General features: G+C 37.8%; 1 protein-coding gene across 1 annotated transcript; it reads left to right on the plus strand.

The window, feature by feature from the left end:
- The first annotated feature begins 6,637 nt into the window (after nucleotides 1-6,637).
- psmg2 (proteasome (prosome, macropain) assembly chaperone 2) lies at nucleotides 6,638-10,196 on the plus strand. Its single transcript, XM_059509979.1, has 7 exons — nucleotides 6,638-6,806; nucleotides 6,878-7,049; nucleotides 7,155-7,213; nucleotides 8,929-9,047; nucleotides 9,337-9,510; nucleotides 9,603-9,723; nucleotides 9,933-10,196. Exons 1-7 carry the CDS (start codon nucleotides 6,750-6,752, stop codon nucleotides 10,011-10,013), a joined length of 783 nt encoding a protein of 260 aa, XP_059365962.1. The 5' UTR covers nucleotides 6,638-6,749; the 3' UTR covers nucleotides 10,014-10,196.
- The last annotated feature ends 3,213 nt before the right edge of the window (nucleotides 10,197-13,409 follow it).

Raw genomic sequence — 13,409 nt, forward strand, 5'->3', positions numbered from 1 at the left:
TGCTATAATGACATTATGAAAAGTGCAACAGATGCAAGTCACATCGTTATAGCATTGCACGAGTTATACATGCATAAGGAGACATATATATTTGTTTCTTTTTTTATTTTCAGCTTATTTAAATACACTAGGCCACAGCCTGTATATAACTGATTCCCCAAAGGGGCTATTGTTGAAACTTTTTGCTTTTTAAACACTAGAGGAGACATATGTGAGATTACTTAAGTCTCTTTTTCAGGGAAAAGTCTGAGAAGCAGAAGATTTGGACAAAGACAAAAAAAATAATTTGAGAATTGTCTGCAGTCTCTTATTGCAGACTTTGTTGTCTGTAAAGATCTGTTATGAAACTCTAAAGAGAACATATGAGAATTCAGAGGTCTTTTTCCCAGAAGTTAAAACCAGGAAGTGAGAGACATGAACAATTGTCTCTATTTGACTTTCATTAAAACTGACTGATGTATTCAGTAGATCTCATTTCTGTTAGAGTTGACATCCTAGTGGACCCCCCTTCCCCCTCCCATTTTTATTGCTAAGGTCACATTTGTGGTTTTGGAAGAAATTGATGAGAAATGTTTGGAGTCATATAGAGTCCCATTTGAGTCATTGCTGACACACAAGTGATATTTCTGTTTTTGGAGTCTCCATTTGATCTGTGTTTAATCTCAAAGCTGTCAAGTAGATACATCTAAGATATTAAAGAGATCTCATTTGTGATTTTTCTTTCTTATGAGTAAGATGATAGCTGGATAAAAACAGACCTTGTCTATCCTGTAATGTTTGGGTACCGGCTGTCTCTTAGAGCAGCTCCATCAGCCGGTCCATGCACAGCCACAGGCTCTTATCTTTAGATAACGTCAGCTTTAGCATGGATAATGAGAGCTTGTATGGGAGGGCAGAGCTCTCAATGATTATCTGTTATCCAACCGCACGCTTACACTCCACAGGTATGAAGAGCTGCTATTTCAGTCAGAGGTGAGGAGTAGATCAGGCTACTCTCCTGCGGTCCAATGCTCTCTCTCTCTCTCTCTCTATGTGTGTGTGCAGGTTTGTCCTTTACTCACTTTGTTCCAAAAACAAAACTTTAGACGGTTTATCCTGTGAACATATTCGAAGGCTTCATGTGAGTTTTGCAAAAGGTGACGGTGAGATGATTTGTCCTGTGTATTTATGAAACGTATTAATATAACAAAGAACTCAGAATGTGGTTTTCATTTATAGATGGTGCTGATGATATCAACCGCCCAGCAGTTTCTAGATGTTACATCTGATACAAATAGTCCATTTCTAATTTGGTGTGCAATGCACAGGAAGGAGAAACAATTTATCATCGGCTTAATTAAAAATCATACGCACAAACATAAACGGAGAGTTCTGCAAAGATGATGTATTTTGCAGGTCTAAACCTGTAATTGAGTTGCATTTTTGCACTTCCAGATTCATCGTCCAGAAGTCAAAGCCACCTAGTTTTTTTGACTGGGTTTTTTAATAGATACCAGAAATAAACTCTAAAGCTCAATATATTTTAATGTTTTATTGTGTCACAAAATACTTTAGTAATGTGTGTGTGTGTGTTTGGTTTTTGGAAAAAGTTGGTTGCTAAGGTGTCTAAATGGGACTACAGATGTTGTCAGGACATTAAACCTCATCATACTGAACAGATAAACTCATTCGTCACTTTCACAGACTGCTTGTGTTTATAATTGTGATCTAGTTGACAACTAGTTGTCAGAAGCTCTGTGATGGTGATGTTGAAGTTGTGACTGTAATGTAGTTTATTTATAGTCAATGTTTTATATATTTACTTCTGTTGAATGTATTTAGACTTCAGAATTCATAAAAGCTGTTAATTTGTGAAGACTGTCATGATGAAGAACGTGTAAGAATCGAAAACCTCACAGCAGTTTTTTTTTGCAATAATCCAAAAGATGATGGGAAATTAGGTTTTTGTCGAGGGAACCAGGGTGATGTGAACTTATCGGTTGGCCTAAACATACGTCATCACAGCAGTGCAATATTAATGTAAAAAGCACCATGTGGAACATGATGGAAACAGGAATTATACATCAAATCATGTGGCTTATTGAGGAGATTTGTGCTATTATTTTTCTAAGTCACTGGACTGAAGCAATCACCAAAAAACTCACAGCACCTGAAAATTCCCCAAGCACTAAGTGCATAAGCCACGATGTCCAAGCAGGTAAACATTTTCAAAAAAGGCCCACACACTACGGAAAAAAAGTAAGTGCAAGATTATAAAAACACATCTTTACTGGGAAAGCGTAAACTTTTTGTTCACAATATGACCTTTTTTGATGCCTAAAGCAATTGACTAAAATGGATAGAAATCCCATAGATGTACAACCATTGACATTATTTAAACTTATTTATTTTTTTAAATCATGTTTAGCAGCACAATTCCTGAATACTTAAAAAATAATTCTAGAACCAAGACCACTGAAACAGTGGTAGACTCTTATGCACCCTAAATGAAACCATACCTAACCTCATCTCCAATGCCTGTTCTGTTCATGATCACACTTTTGAGATGAATGCAAAAATTAGGTGATTCAGTAAAAAGAGCAATGCCTTACAGGCGAAGGTCAACTGCTGCTGCACGCTGAGATCTAAGATGATAGCCAGAGAGAGCGAGAAGCTGCCAAAAAACAAACAAAAACACTAGTGTGCAGGATTAGCTTGAGTGACCTGAGAGGTGCTTGCAGGTGTGTGTGTGTGTGTGCAGACAGGTGGAGCTATTAGAATTGTAACTTAATTGTTAGAACTCTTTTTTGTATTGAATGTGCACAGGCATCGTAGAGAAAAAAAACCCTCTACTTGAAGATAATAGAATATAATATTAAAGGGGTCACATGATGTTTCCAAAAAGAACATTATTTTGTGTATTTGGTGTAATGTAATGTGTTTACACAGTTTAAGGTTGAAAAAAAAAAACATTATTTTCCACATTCTATACATTATTGTTGCTCCTCTATGCCCTGCCTTTCTGAAACATGTTGATTTTTACAAAACTCATCGTTCTGAAAAGCGAGGTGTGCTCTGATTGGCCAGCTACCCAGTGCGTTGTGATTGGCTGAATACCTCAAGCGTGTGATGGAAATGTACCGCCCAGGTTCAGGAAACAGTCCTCCATAAAATGCACTGTACAAACTCTAATATCTGGGTTGAACTGTTCTGGAACAGTGCTGGAAATAAAACTTAAAGTGTAATTGAAAACTAGGCTGCATCTTACTAACCCCCGAGGCATCCTAGGTGCACATGACTTTCTTCTTTAAGACGAATCGAGTCTGAGTTTTATTAAAAATTGTCTTTGATCTTTCAAGTGGTATCATTGCAGTCAGCGGATGATGCATTGCTTCCGTCCAAAAAAAAGTTAAATAAAAAGCGCCCATCCATAAAACATTTCTCACATGGCTCCAGGGGGCCTCCTGTAGTGAATCGTTGCATTTTTATAAGAAAAATATCCATATTCAAAACATAACTTGTAATATAGATTAAAGTGATTTTTTTTTCCATCTGGGCGATTCAAAGTTTACTTCAGGATTTCAGTGGCTCAGTTTGATGCCTAGCTAGCAATTCCGGAGCCACATATTAAAAAGAAGACCACCCAATTTCAGTGAACTCTGTGTGCAAGGAGTTATACAGAGCTTTGTGCAGCAAGAAGAAGTGAATCAACTTGTCGGTCGCCAATCTGGATTTTGCCGTTTGCTTGTATGGTGGCTCTGAACTGTCAAAACACCTCTCAAAATGCTTGCTATGGATGCAAAAAAACGCAGAATTTTTTTTAATGACGGACGAAAATTTCAGAGGCAATGTGTAAACGTGATAGACAAAATGAGAGATTTTTATTTATTTATTTTTTAACTTGAGAAAATTTTTGCCTCAGTGTACAAGGGCCTTCTTGCCTTCTTTCTATGCATACACATTTGGGTGGTGCTATGCAAATCTTCGCACACAGTGATGTAGATTTGTGGGGGCATGTTTAAACAAGGTGCTTTAGGAAGGCATAAATGAGCGTTCACTTTTATAAAGAAATTTGCTATGGGTTTGATATGGAAGAGAAATAATGACAAATGTATTTGAAACAAAAAAAGCATGTTGAAATGCATTAACTGTTTCTCCATTGAAGGTCATTCAGAAGAACGGTTTTCACCAGTCACACTGAATTTATGTACTGACTGATGAATGAGAAACTCTTTATATTAGTGTTATAGAGCAGTGGATCACAGGACCCTGATATTACATCAGACCAGTGGTGTCCCAACACAAAACTGCTAAAGTAAGCAAAAAAATGTCACATGAAACATTCAAATGTATTAATATCACCATAAACTGCATATGTCCAACAATATGCACTTATTACATGATGTAAGTTGAAGGAAACCTATTAATAAATCATTTTTAATAATAATACTTACTTCAATTTCATCCTGCTGTACCTGCAAGTTAATGTCAAGTGTTCTTTGGTTGTATTCCACACTTATTCACAAATATATTTGGTTATTTGGATATTTACATAGCATTTCAGATGAGTACATACATTGTAAATGTCATAATTTCTTTACATTTTCCATATCTGGATCTCACAACACACCATGCACATATGATAATATTTCACTGTATGAATGAAAAATGTATTTACATTTACATTTCTGACGTATTAAAGCAGAAATGATTAGGAAGTATGTGTGTGGTCTCTAAACACTGGATGAATTATTGTGTTCATACATCAAGACTTTGATGTGATGAAATAATCAAAAGCAGAGTCACAGTGCACAGTGAACAGAAGGGTTTTATTCTTATTCTTCTGAAGTCAGGTCATTATCTAATGCTCTATAGATAGCACAAAGGTGAAGTCTGGCTGCTGAAGTCCCTTTGATCCTTCTTCAGGCAAACTCTCTCTCTCTCTAGGAAAGAAGTAGGCTCTGAATGCAAATGCACAAGAATATATATATATATATATATATATATATATATATATATATATATATATATATATATATATATATATATATATATATATATATATATATATATATATATATATATATTAGATAATCAAACTGAACATTTGTGAAAATGAACAATTGTATTGTGCCTCTGCTCCAGAATATATATTTATTCTTAATATAAAAAATAAATCTTAATGATAATGATAATGTTAAAAATATAAAATAAACACGAGTTACAATACAATTTCAGCTAGCTGCCAAAACAATATTTCTCTTTTTTGGTTTGAACTTCATGTAGCCTGCAACTAAAATAACTAAAACTAAAAATGAAATAAATATGGATAAATAAAAAAAAACACTAAAATGGCAAATATATATATATATATATATATATATATATATATATATATTTTTTTTTTTTAAATCTATAATATAATGTTATAATTATACTGAAATACTAAAACACATGATGATACTACAAAAACATCAATATTTGATGTTTATATGACCCCTTTAAATAAACTGTTCTTTAAGACTTTCACAAAGAGTTTTATTCATAGAGACCAGGTATATTGTTTGGCTCGTAGTTATTGTGTTTCTCTACCGACTGAAAGCTTTATGAGAGCCTTTGTCTGAGGCTGATGACCGTATTGATTTCTTGCATTGTCATTTATGAAACACCATATTTATGAATAACTACAGAAAACACAAGTCACAGTTACTTTATAGTTTCACAGCCGCTGGCTCAGAGATGATGTTATTGTCATGAACATCATCTTCAATCTGATATTTATATTGAGTTTACTGTGATAGTTTATTTTTTATTGTATTTTTGTGGATAATTCTTCACTTACAGAGAAGAAAAAACTACTGAAGCAGTCTAAGGTCTATTATACATTTCTGGTTATATATTTTCTTCTTTTAATATTCCTTCTCCGCTGTTTTATGGTTTGTAGGGTGCCAAAGACTTAAAATGATTTACACACAATGGTCTATGTTTTATTTAAATCTCATGATTCAACATCACACTCAAAATACCAATAACGGAAGCAAATTAAGTTAATCGTCTTCGCTCATTTCTGTAATAGTTTATCGCCATCTTCTGGTCATTCATCTAATCACTGAACTGAGCTTGAGCAGTGAGCTTCTTATGAAAATCTTGCTTTTTTTCAAATTATATATATATATATATACTTTTTTTTTTGGTTAGTTTTAGCAAAGGTTATTTTAACAAAATAAGCTATTTTTATTTTAGCAAATTATTGGTATTTAGCCTAACTGTTTTTATTTGAAAAGAAAATCTCAAAGCGAAAAAAAAAATTAATGGTATATTAATATTATTATTTAAATAATGTAATACTTAGTTAATTTATTATTAGGCGCGTTCGACTTGAAGCAGCGCTGCACAGAATGATCACTGTATGACATCAAAGTACCACGAGCGACTATTATTATCATCTTAAAACGTGGTTAAATTTGCCAGAGAAAGGGCTTTTATTGTGACACCTGTCAATAACTTACTACTTGTAACGGACAAATTAAGGTCACTTAAAGTTTGATAAAGATCATGTAATCTTTAAATATTCTACTTTTTCTTCTAAAAACGGATGAATTTCGTCAGTGGTTTTGACTCTTTTCGCTCAGGCATTTGGCTGTCCCGGCGTGACGCACCACTGTCAGGTCCTTCTTCCACAGCGCAGGAAATTGAAAGTAAAAATCACAACAGATCCACTGCAATTAATCTACGTTTACTTCGGAAACCAGTCATAAACCGTCCTAAGAATGTTCATCGCGTCGGGGGACGTTGTTCCTTCTTTTAAAGGCTTCACTCTGATAATGGTAAGTGAAATGTTCGTCGCTGTTAGTATTTGAGCTTCATCACGGTGACAGATTGTTCGTCTCGTGCTCAGCCCGCGGTGTCCGTCGGGAATGTGGGGCAGCTGGCCGTGGACCTCATCATCTCCACACTGAACATGGCCCGAGTGGGACACTTCCACACGGACTGCCTCATCCCCATGGCTGGAAACAACCCGTACGCCTCATCCTCCGAGGAGGCCGTCCAGCTCAGCACCTGCGCCGAGGGTAAGAGGAGAAACCCCGTCAGGACGAGACGAGCCTCTCATGTGTGCTCTGTGGCTCATATATATATATATATATATGTGTGTGTGTGTGTGTGTGTGTGTGCAGTGTACTCTCACAGTGACTCGAAGCTGGCTGTGCTGCAGATAAGGACACCCATCATCCAGGTGAGAGATGTGCAGCTATACAACAAGTGTAGACTTGATAGGAGCATACAGTTTAGTGGTCGATGGATGTTTTGATATCTTAAAAGGGGTTTTCAACCCTTCAGATGCCTTTAACTCTCAGATGTGATCATCCTATAGTGCGTGTGCCTCCATCCTAAAATTTTAAAAGGCATCTGTATATTTTCACGAATAAAGACCCCATTAATATTGTGAAAGATTAATATTATAAGCATGTGTAAAGTATTACACTATACTACTTTACTAATACAATTAAATCCTAATCAAATCATGACTAACTATATATCATTGGAAAGGTCTAAGACTACTAGATGGATATTTGTTTTTCCGAAGCTTTTTGTTAAAAAATGATGTAGAAAAAGTAATAGATTAATTTAATGACAAGAGTGCACCGGAAAAATCTTCATCATAACAGGAGTTCTGACCTCTGTCAAAAAAAAAAAAAAAAAAAAGTTTTCGTTGCATTTTTCTCTATCACACTTTAGAAATCATTAGAAATTATAGATCAGTTAGAAATTTTAAATCTCAAAATTCATCCTTTGAAACCCATTTTAAAATCAGACATTGCATTACCTTGAACATGGTACATCAATATCATTTTACAAAATTGTTTTCGTTCATGACTTATAAAAATGTAAGTTTGGATTATGCACTTTCACATCTATGTTCAAACAGAAGGTGAGACAGTTAAGGGGTTAATCAATTTGTAATTATTTTAATAAATTAATGTTTGGATCAAATTTACATCATTTATTTAAAACTGTATTTAGTAGGGCTATGCAAAAAAATCAAATGCGATTTTCATGCGCATCTCGTCAGTAAAGGCGCTCCTGTGATTAGAAGTATATCTCCAGCACGTGCGTTCAGATCAGGATTGCCAGGTTTTCAAAACAAATCCTGCCCACTTGCTTCTCAAAACTAGTCCAAAACTAGCCCAATCACATTTCCAGGAGGTTCCCCGATAAAAAATTGCGTCCACGTTTTTCAGCAGGGTTGCCTTGGTAAAATTCGCATTTTTGGGGCTAAATATCACGTTATTGGTATTGGGGTCGCTTCAACCCACGCGGACATGAAAAACAACCGCAGACTTGGCAACACTGGTTCAGGTGGAGCGGCAGTTACTACACAGAGCTGTAGTTCACCGACAACTAACATAAAATCACTTTCAAAATCGACAAAGAATCGCCTGCGATTTTAAAATCTATTTTGTGTAGATTGTCAGTGAACTACTGCTCTGTGTACTAAAGGCAACCAGTGTTGGCAAGTCTGCGGATGTTTTTCATGTCCGCGGGTCGAAGTGACCCCAATCCCAATAACGTGATGTTTAGCCCCTAAAATGCAAATTTTACCAAGGGAACCCCGCCAAATAATGTGTATTTTATCGCCTGGAACGAAACGCGATTGGGCTAGTTTTGAGAAGTAATTGGGCAGGTTTTGTTGTAAAAACCTGGCGATCCCTGATCTGATCGCACGTGCTGGAGATACACTACTAATCACAGGAGCGCCTTTATTGACAAGAGGCGCATGAAAATCCCCTTTCGATTTTTTGCACACCCCTAGTATTTAGTATAATCTTAATTTTTTTTTTTTATTGTTCATTTATTTTTGATTATTTCTATTCCGCTGACTCTTTAGCATTCCCCCGCCCACGAATACAGTTCTTTATTTCAGTTGCACATGTTTCCGGTTCTTCTTAGACAAAGGTCAGATCATTCCGGAAGCTGATGGTTTCCTGGATCAAGAGCAGTGGCTTCCTCAGGAGTGTGCTGCTGTCTAGCAGTCAAGCGTATCACAGAGACGACCAGCAGCTTCACGGGTAATCAAACACTGAGGACAGACATGATGGAATACAAAAGGAAATCAATGCCATGTATTTGTGCTACACAAAAGGGTTTGGACACTTAAGCCACATTAACACTGTATGAATGTCAATGGGTAGCACACTTCTCAACCATAACACAGTGTCCAATGAAAATAAAATCTATATTGTGCCACTTTCAAACCTTAGTGGATGATGTTGATGATTGATGGAGAACATCATATATCATCTGGATAATAGTAGTATTCAGATGTTAATGTTTCTGATCCCTGCATTGTTTGTGCAGCTCTCCTCTGCGGTACCTGCTGACCCCGTCTCTGCAGAAGGAGGAGGCTCTGAGGGTGGAGGAGCTGGGCTGGAGGGAGATGGAGAGGATCAGTGCGTTTCCCGGGATCTCCGACTCTGAGCAGCGGCTCTACATTCCCGGAGGAGGGGTGACCAAAGCCCTTTACACGGACTGGTAAAAACCGGCATGAAATCGAACGAGTCTGTCAAATCTATAATTGTGAATCCGGCCAATGGGTGTTTTGTTTGTTTGTTTGTCTGGTCCAGCTGCACCGAAGGCATCTCTATGGCAGTACTGCTGATCTTCTGCTCAGAAGGAGACAACATCCCTGACGCGTTCGCTCTCGTTAACCATCTCAACGACTGGCTCCATCTGCTGGATAAACCTGTAAGTGTGAGGAAATGCGGTGAATCTGAATCATGAATTTAACCTTTTAGCTGTTATGAAACAATCTTCTGCTGTCCTGAATCACTTTCAGATAGAATTGAGCTTTTGAAACGTAAAGACACATTACCTGAATCTGTTGAGAGCTCAGTGAGTGAAGGTTTCTTCTGCCTGGGCTGACTGGGGTTGTTTATTAATGATGTTTCTTTCAGGCGCAGGGTTCGGTGCAGTGGCGGGTTCCTCCCTCGTGGAGGCTGCTGTTCGGCAGCGGTATCCCTCCTCTTCTCTTCTGAAGCATCACGCTTGCATATGGATACCTAGTGATGCAATCTTGCAGGTGTGACTCTTTTAAACACGAATCACAGAAACCACTGATGGTTGAGCGGTCAAACTGCACAAACTGCTGAATACACATTTTGCTTGTAAATAAGTGAAATAGTAGAGAAATAATAAACTGTTGCATTATTTTTGGCAAAGCATGTGTCCAGCGTGGTTTTTTCTTCATAACGCTAGTCATGCTGTTAAGTTTTCCTCTCGCTCGCTCTCTGTCTGTCTCTCTCTCTCTCTCTGTCTCTCTCTCTCTCTCTCTCTCTCTGTCTCTCTCTCTCTCTCTCTCTCTGTCTCTCTCTCTCTCTCTCTGTCTCTCTCTCTCTCTCTCTCTCTGTCTCTCTCTCTCTCTCTCTCTCTCTCTCTCTCTGTCTCTCTCTCTCTCTCTGTCTCTCAATTTCAATTCAATTCAAATGAGCTTTATTAGCATGACTGTGAAACACAATGTTGCCAAAGCATCAACATATTATATATAAGTAATAAAACAAACAAACAAAACATATATGTACAGATCATGTCATATGTAGCATAGTAAATATAAATAAATAGATAAATCCAGTCGGTCTCTCTAGAGAATTAGCTGACTCTGGCGTTGTGAATAGCTAACACATATTTAGCCGCTAGTGCAGCTGTACTATCATCTTCTCCCAGTAAGAAGAACATTTTGTCAGTGTCGCTCAGTTCAGAGAATGATGGAATTAAGATTTCAAACCTGGGCAGAAAGGTTTCTCTTATACTGGTGTATTTAGAGCAGAAGAGCAGAAAGTGTTCCTCATCCTCGATGTGCTGTAGGTCACAGTGTCTACAGATCCTCTGCTCTCTCTCTGTCCATGTTTGTCTATGTCTTCCTCTCTCTATCTCTAGATCATGGTCACTTAATCTGTATTTGGAGAGGATTTGTCTTTCTTTAAAATGTTTAATAAATAGATAACTGGCCAATTTAGTGGTTCTATTGAGGGCCGAGTAACATTGCAGTTTATTCTGGAGGGCAAAATGTGCTTTTAGTGCTTGATCATGAGTGACTTTTAGATGTTTGTGGATATGGTTAATAAAAGGTTTGGGGTTGATGGGGAGTATGTTCTGATGGACGAGTTGAAGAGCGAGTGAGTTCAGAGGATGAGGTTCTGCTGAGCTTTCATTGGCGAGGAGGGCTTTATATTGCACTGACTCTGGGTCAGACTGATGGAGGTGATGCCAGAACTGAACACATCTCTTCTGGATCCATGTTCAGCGGGTACAGGCCCAGCTCAGCCCTGCAGGCCGCAGTGGACGTCTTTCTGTCAACCCCCAGAATATTTTTGCCAATTTCCAATTGTAATTTTTCTACTGATGTTTTATCCCAATTTTTAAAATTTAGTACTGGTCCCCAAATTTCACATCCATATAAAAGAATTGGTTTTATTATTGAATTATATAATTTTATCCAGGTTTTAATGGGTAATTTTAAGTGTCCACATCGTGACTTTATAGCATAGAAAGCCCTCCGAGCCTTTTCACCGAGTGTTTTCACAGCCAGACCGAAGCGTCCCGAAGCGCTGATGTCGATGCCCAGATAGCTGTAGCTAGAGCTGTGCTGCAGGACCTGGCCTTTATACAGGAACTGCTGTTTGTGTCCCTGAGATCTGGCTTTCTTCTGGAACACCATGACTCTGGTTTTGTCCAGATTGACGGTCAGGGCCCAGTCGTGACAGTATTGTTCCAGCAGGGACAGGCTCTGCTGAAGGCCCTCAGGTGTGCGGGACAGCAGGACCAGGTCATCCGCATACAGCAGACATCTGACCTCTGACCCCTGTAGAGTGAGGCCGGGCACAGTAGAGCTCTCCAGCGCTGACGCCAGGTCATTGATGTAGATGTTGAATAGAGTTGGGCTCAGACTGCAGCCCTGCCTCACTCCACGGCCCTGCTGGAAGAACGCGGTTCTGCGATTACCGATCTTCACCGCACTTTTGCTGTTGGTGTACAGAGATTTAATAATGTCAAATGTTTTTCCGCCAATGCCAATTTGTAGGATTTTGTACAGTAGACCATCATGCCAAATTGAATCAAATGCTTTTTTAAAGTCTACAAAACATGCAAATATTTTCCTTTGTTTGTGGTTGATGTTCTTGTTGATTAGAGTGTGGAGAGAGTAGATGTGGTCGGATGTGCGATGTTTTGGTAAAAAGCCAATCTGTGCTTTATTTAAGATGTTGTGTGCTGAGATGTGTGAGACGATGCGTGTGTGTATGATACTGCAGAACAGTTTTCCCAACACACTGCCCACACTTATCCCACGGTAGTTATTGGGGTCGAATCGATCGCCGCTCTTAAATATGGGGGTGATGAGTCCCTCAGACCAGATCTCAGGGAAGTGTCCGGACCAGAACACCAGATTAAAAAATTTGCCTATTGTTTGAATCATGCTGGGACTGCTGAGTTAAGCATTTCATTATTAATGTGATCTTGTCCACATGCTTTCTTTAATTTAAGATTTTTAATATGTTCTAATATTTCAGATATTGTTATTGATTTATCTAATGGATTTTGATCATTCTTAATAGGTTTTTCCATGTCTTTTAGTGTTTTCTTTATTTTACTCTGAGGTTGGTTGAGGTCGGCCGGTTCAATTTTTTGATACAGATTTTCAAAGTAAGATTTCCAAATTGTGCCATTCTGGAGTGATATCTCTAATTTGGGTTTTTGGAGTTTTTTATATAGGTTCCAGAAAGTGTTTTGATCTATTGAATCGTCAATTTCTTCAATTTTAGTTTGAAAATGTTTTTCTCTTTTTTTCCACAGCAGTGTTTTGTACTTTTGCAGACAGTCTGAGTAAGAAAGCCGTAATGTCTGGCTGGACGGATCTTTGTGCTTTTTGTTGGAAAGTCTCCTGAGTTCTTTTCTGAGACCGGCACATTCATCATCAAACCAGACATCCTTTCTCTTTCTCTGTCCATTGGTTCTATGTTTGGTTTGCTGTTTAATATTAGATAGAGTTATCAATGTTACAAATATGTAATTTAAGTTTTTTGTTGCTAAATTTATTCCATTAATATCTAAGGTGAAATCAGTGGACATAAAGTCATCTAGCATTTTTAATATAGTCGGATTGTTCATATTTTCTTTGAATTGTTCTGAGTTGGATTGATTCCACTTGAGTTTCTGTTTCAGAGGAAACAGTTTTTCAGCTTCAGGTGGAGCAGTTTTGGTTATTTGACATGGGGCTTTCAGATAAAGCACAGTTTGGCAGTGATCGGACATCGGGAGCTGAGGTCTGACTGTGAAGGCATTGATAAAACTTTGATCAATATCTGTTATTGAATAATCAACCACACTGGCTCCTAATCTGGAGCAGTAAGTGAATCTACCTAATGTATCTCCACGAG

Source organism: Carassius carassius, chromosome 25 (genome assembly GCF_963082965.1).
Source record: "Carassius carassius chromosome 25, fCarCar2.1, whole genome shotgun sequence".
Classification (NCBI taxonomy): Eukaryota; Metazoa; Chordata; class Actinopteri; order Cypriniformes; family Cyprinidae; genus Carassius; species Carassius carassius.

Bases quoted from the DNA above. Each gene is read 5' to 3' on its own strand.
- psmg2 (XM_059509979.1), top strand. From the start codon at position 6,750: ATGTTCATCGCGTCGGGGGACGTTGTTCCTTCTTTTAAAGGCTTCACT. The intron at 6,807-6,877 runs GTAAGTGAAATG...TCTCGTGCTCAG, and splicing joins AAGGCTTCACTCTGATAATG to CCCGCGGTGTCCGTCGGGAA. The intron at 7,214-8,928 runs GTGAGAGATGTG...GGTTCTTCTTAG, and splicing joins TAAGGACACCCATCATCCAG to ACAAAGGTCAGATCATTCCG.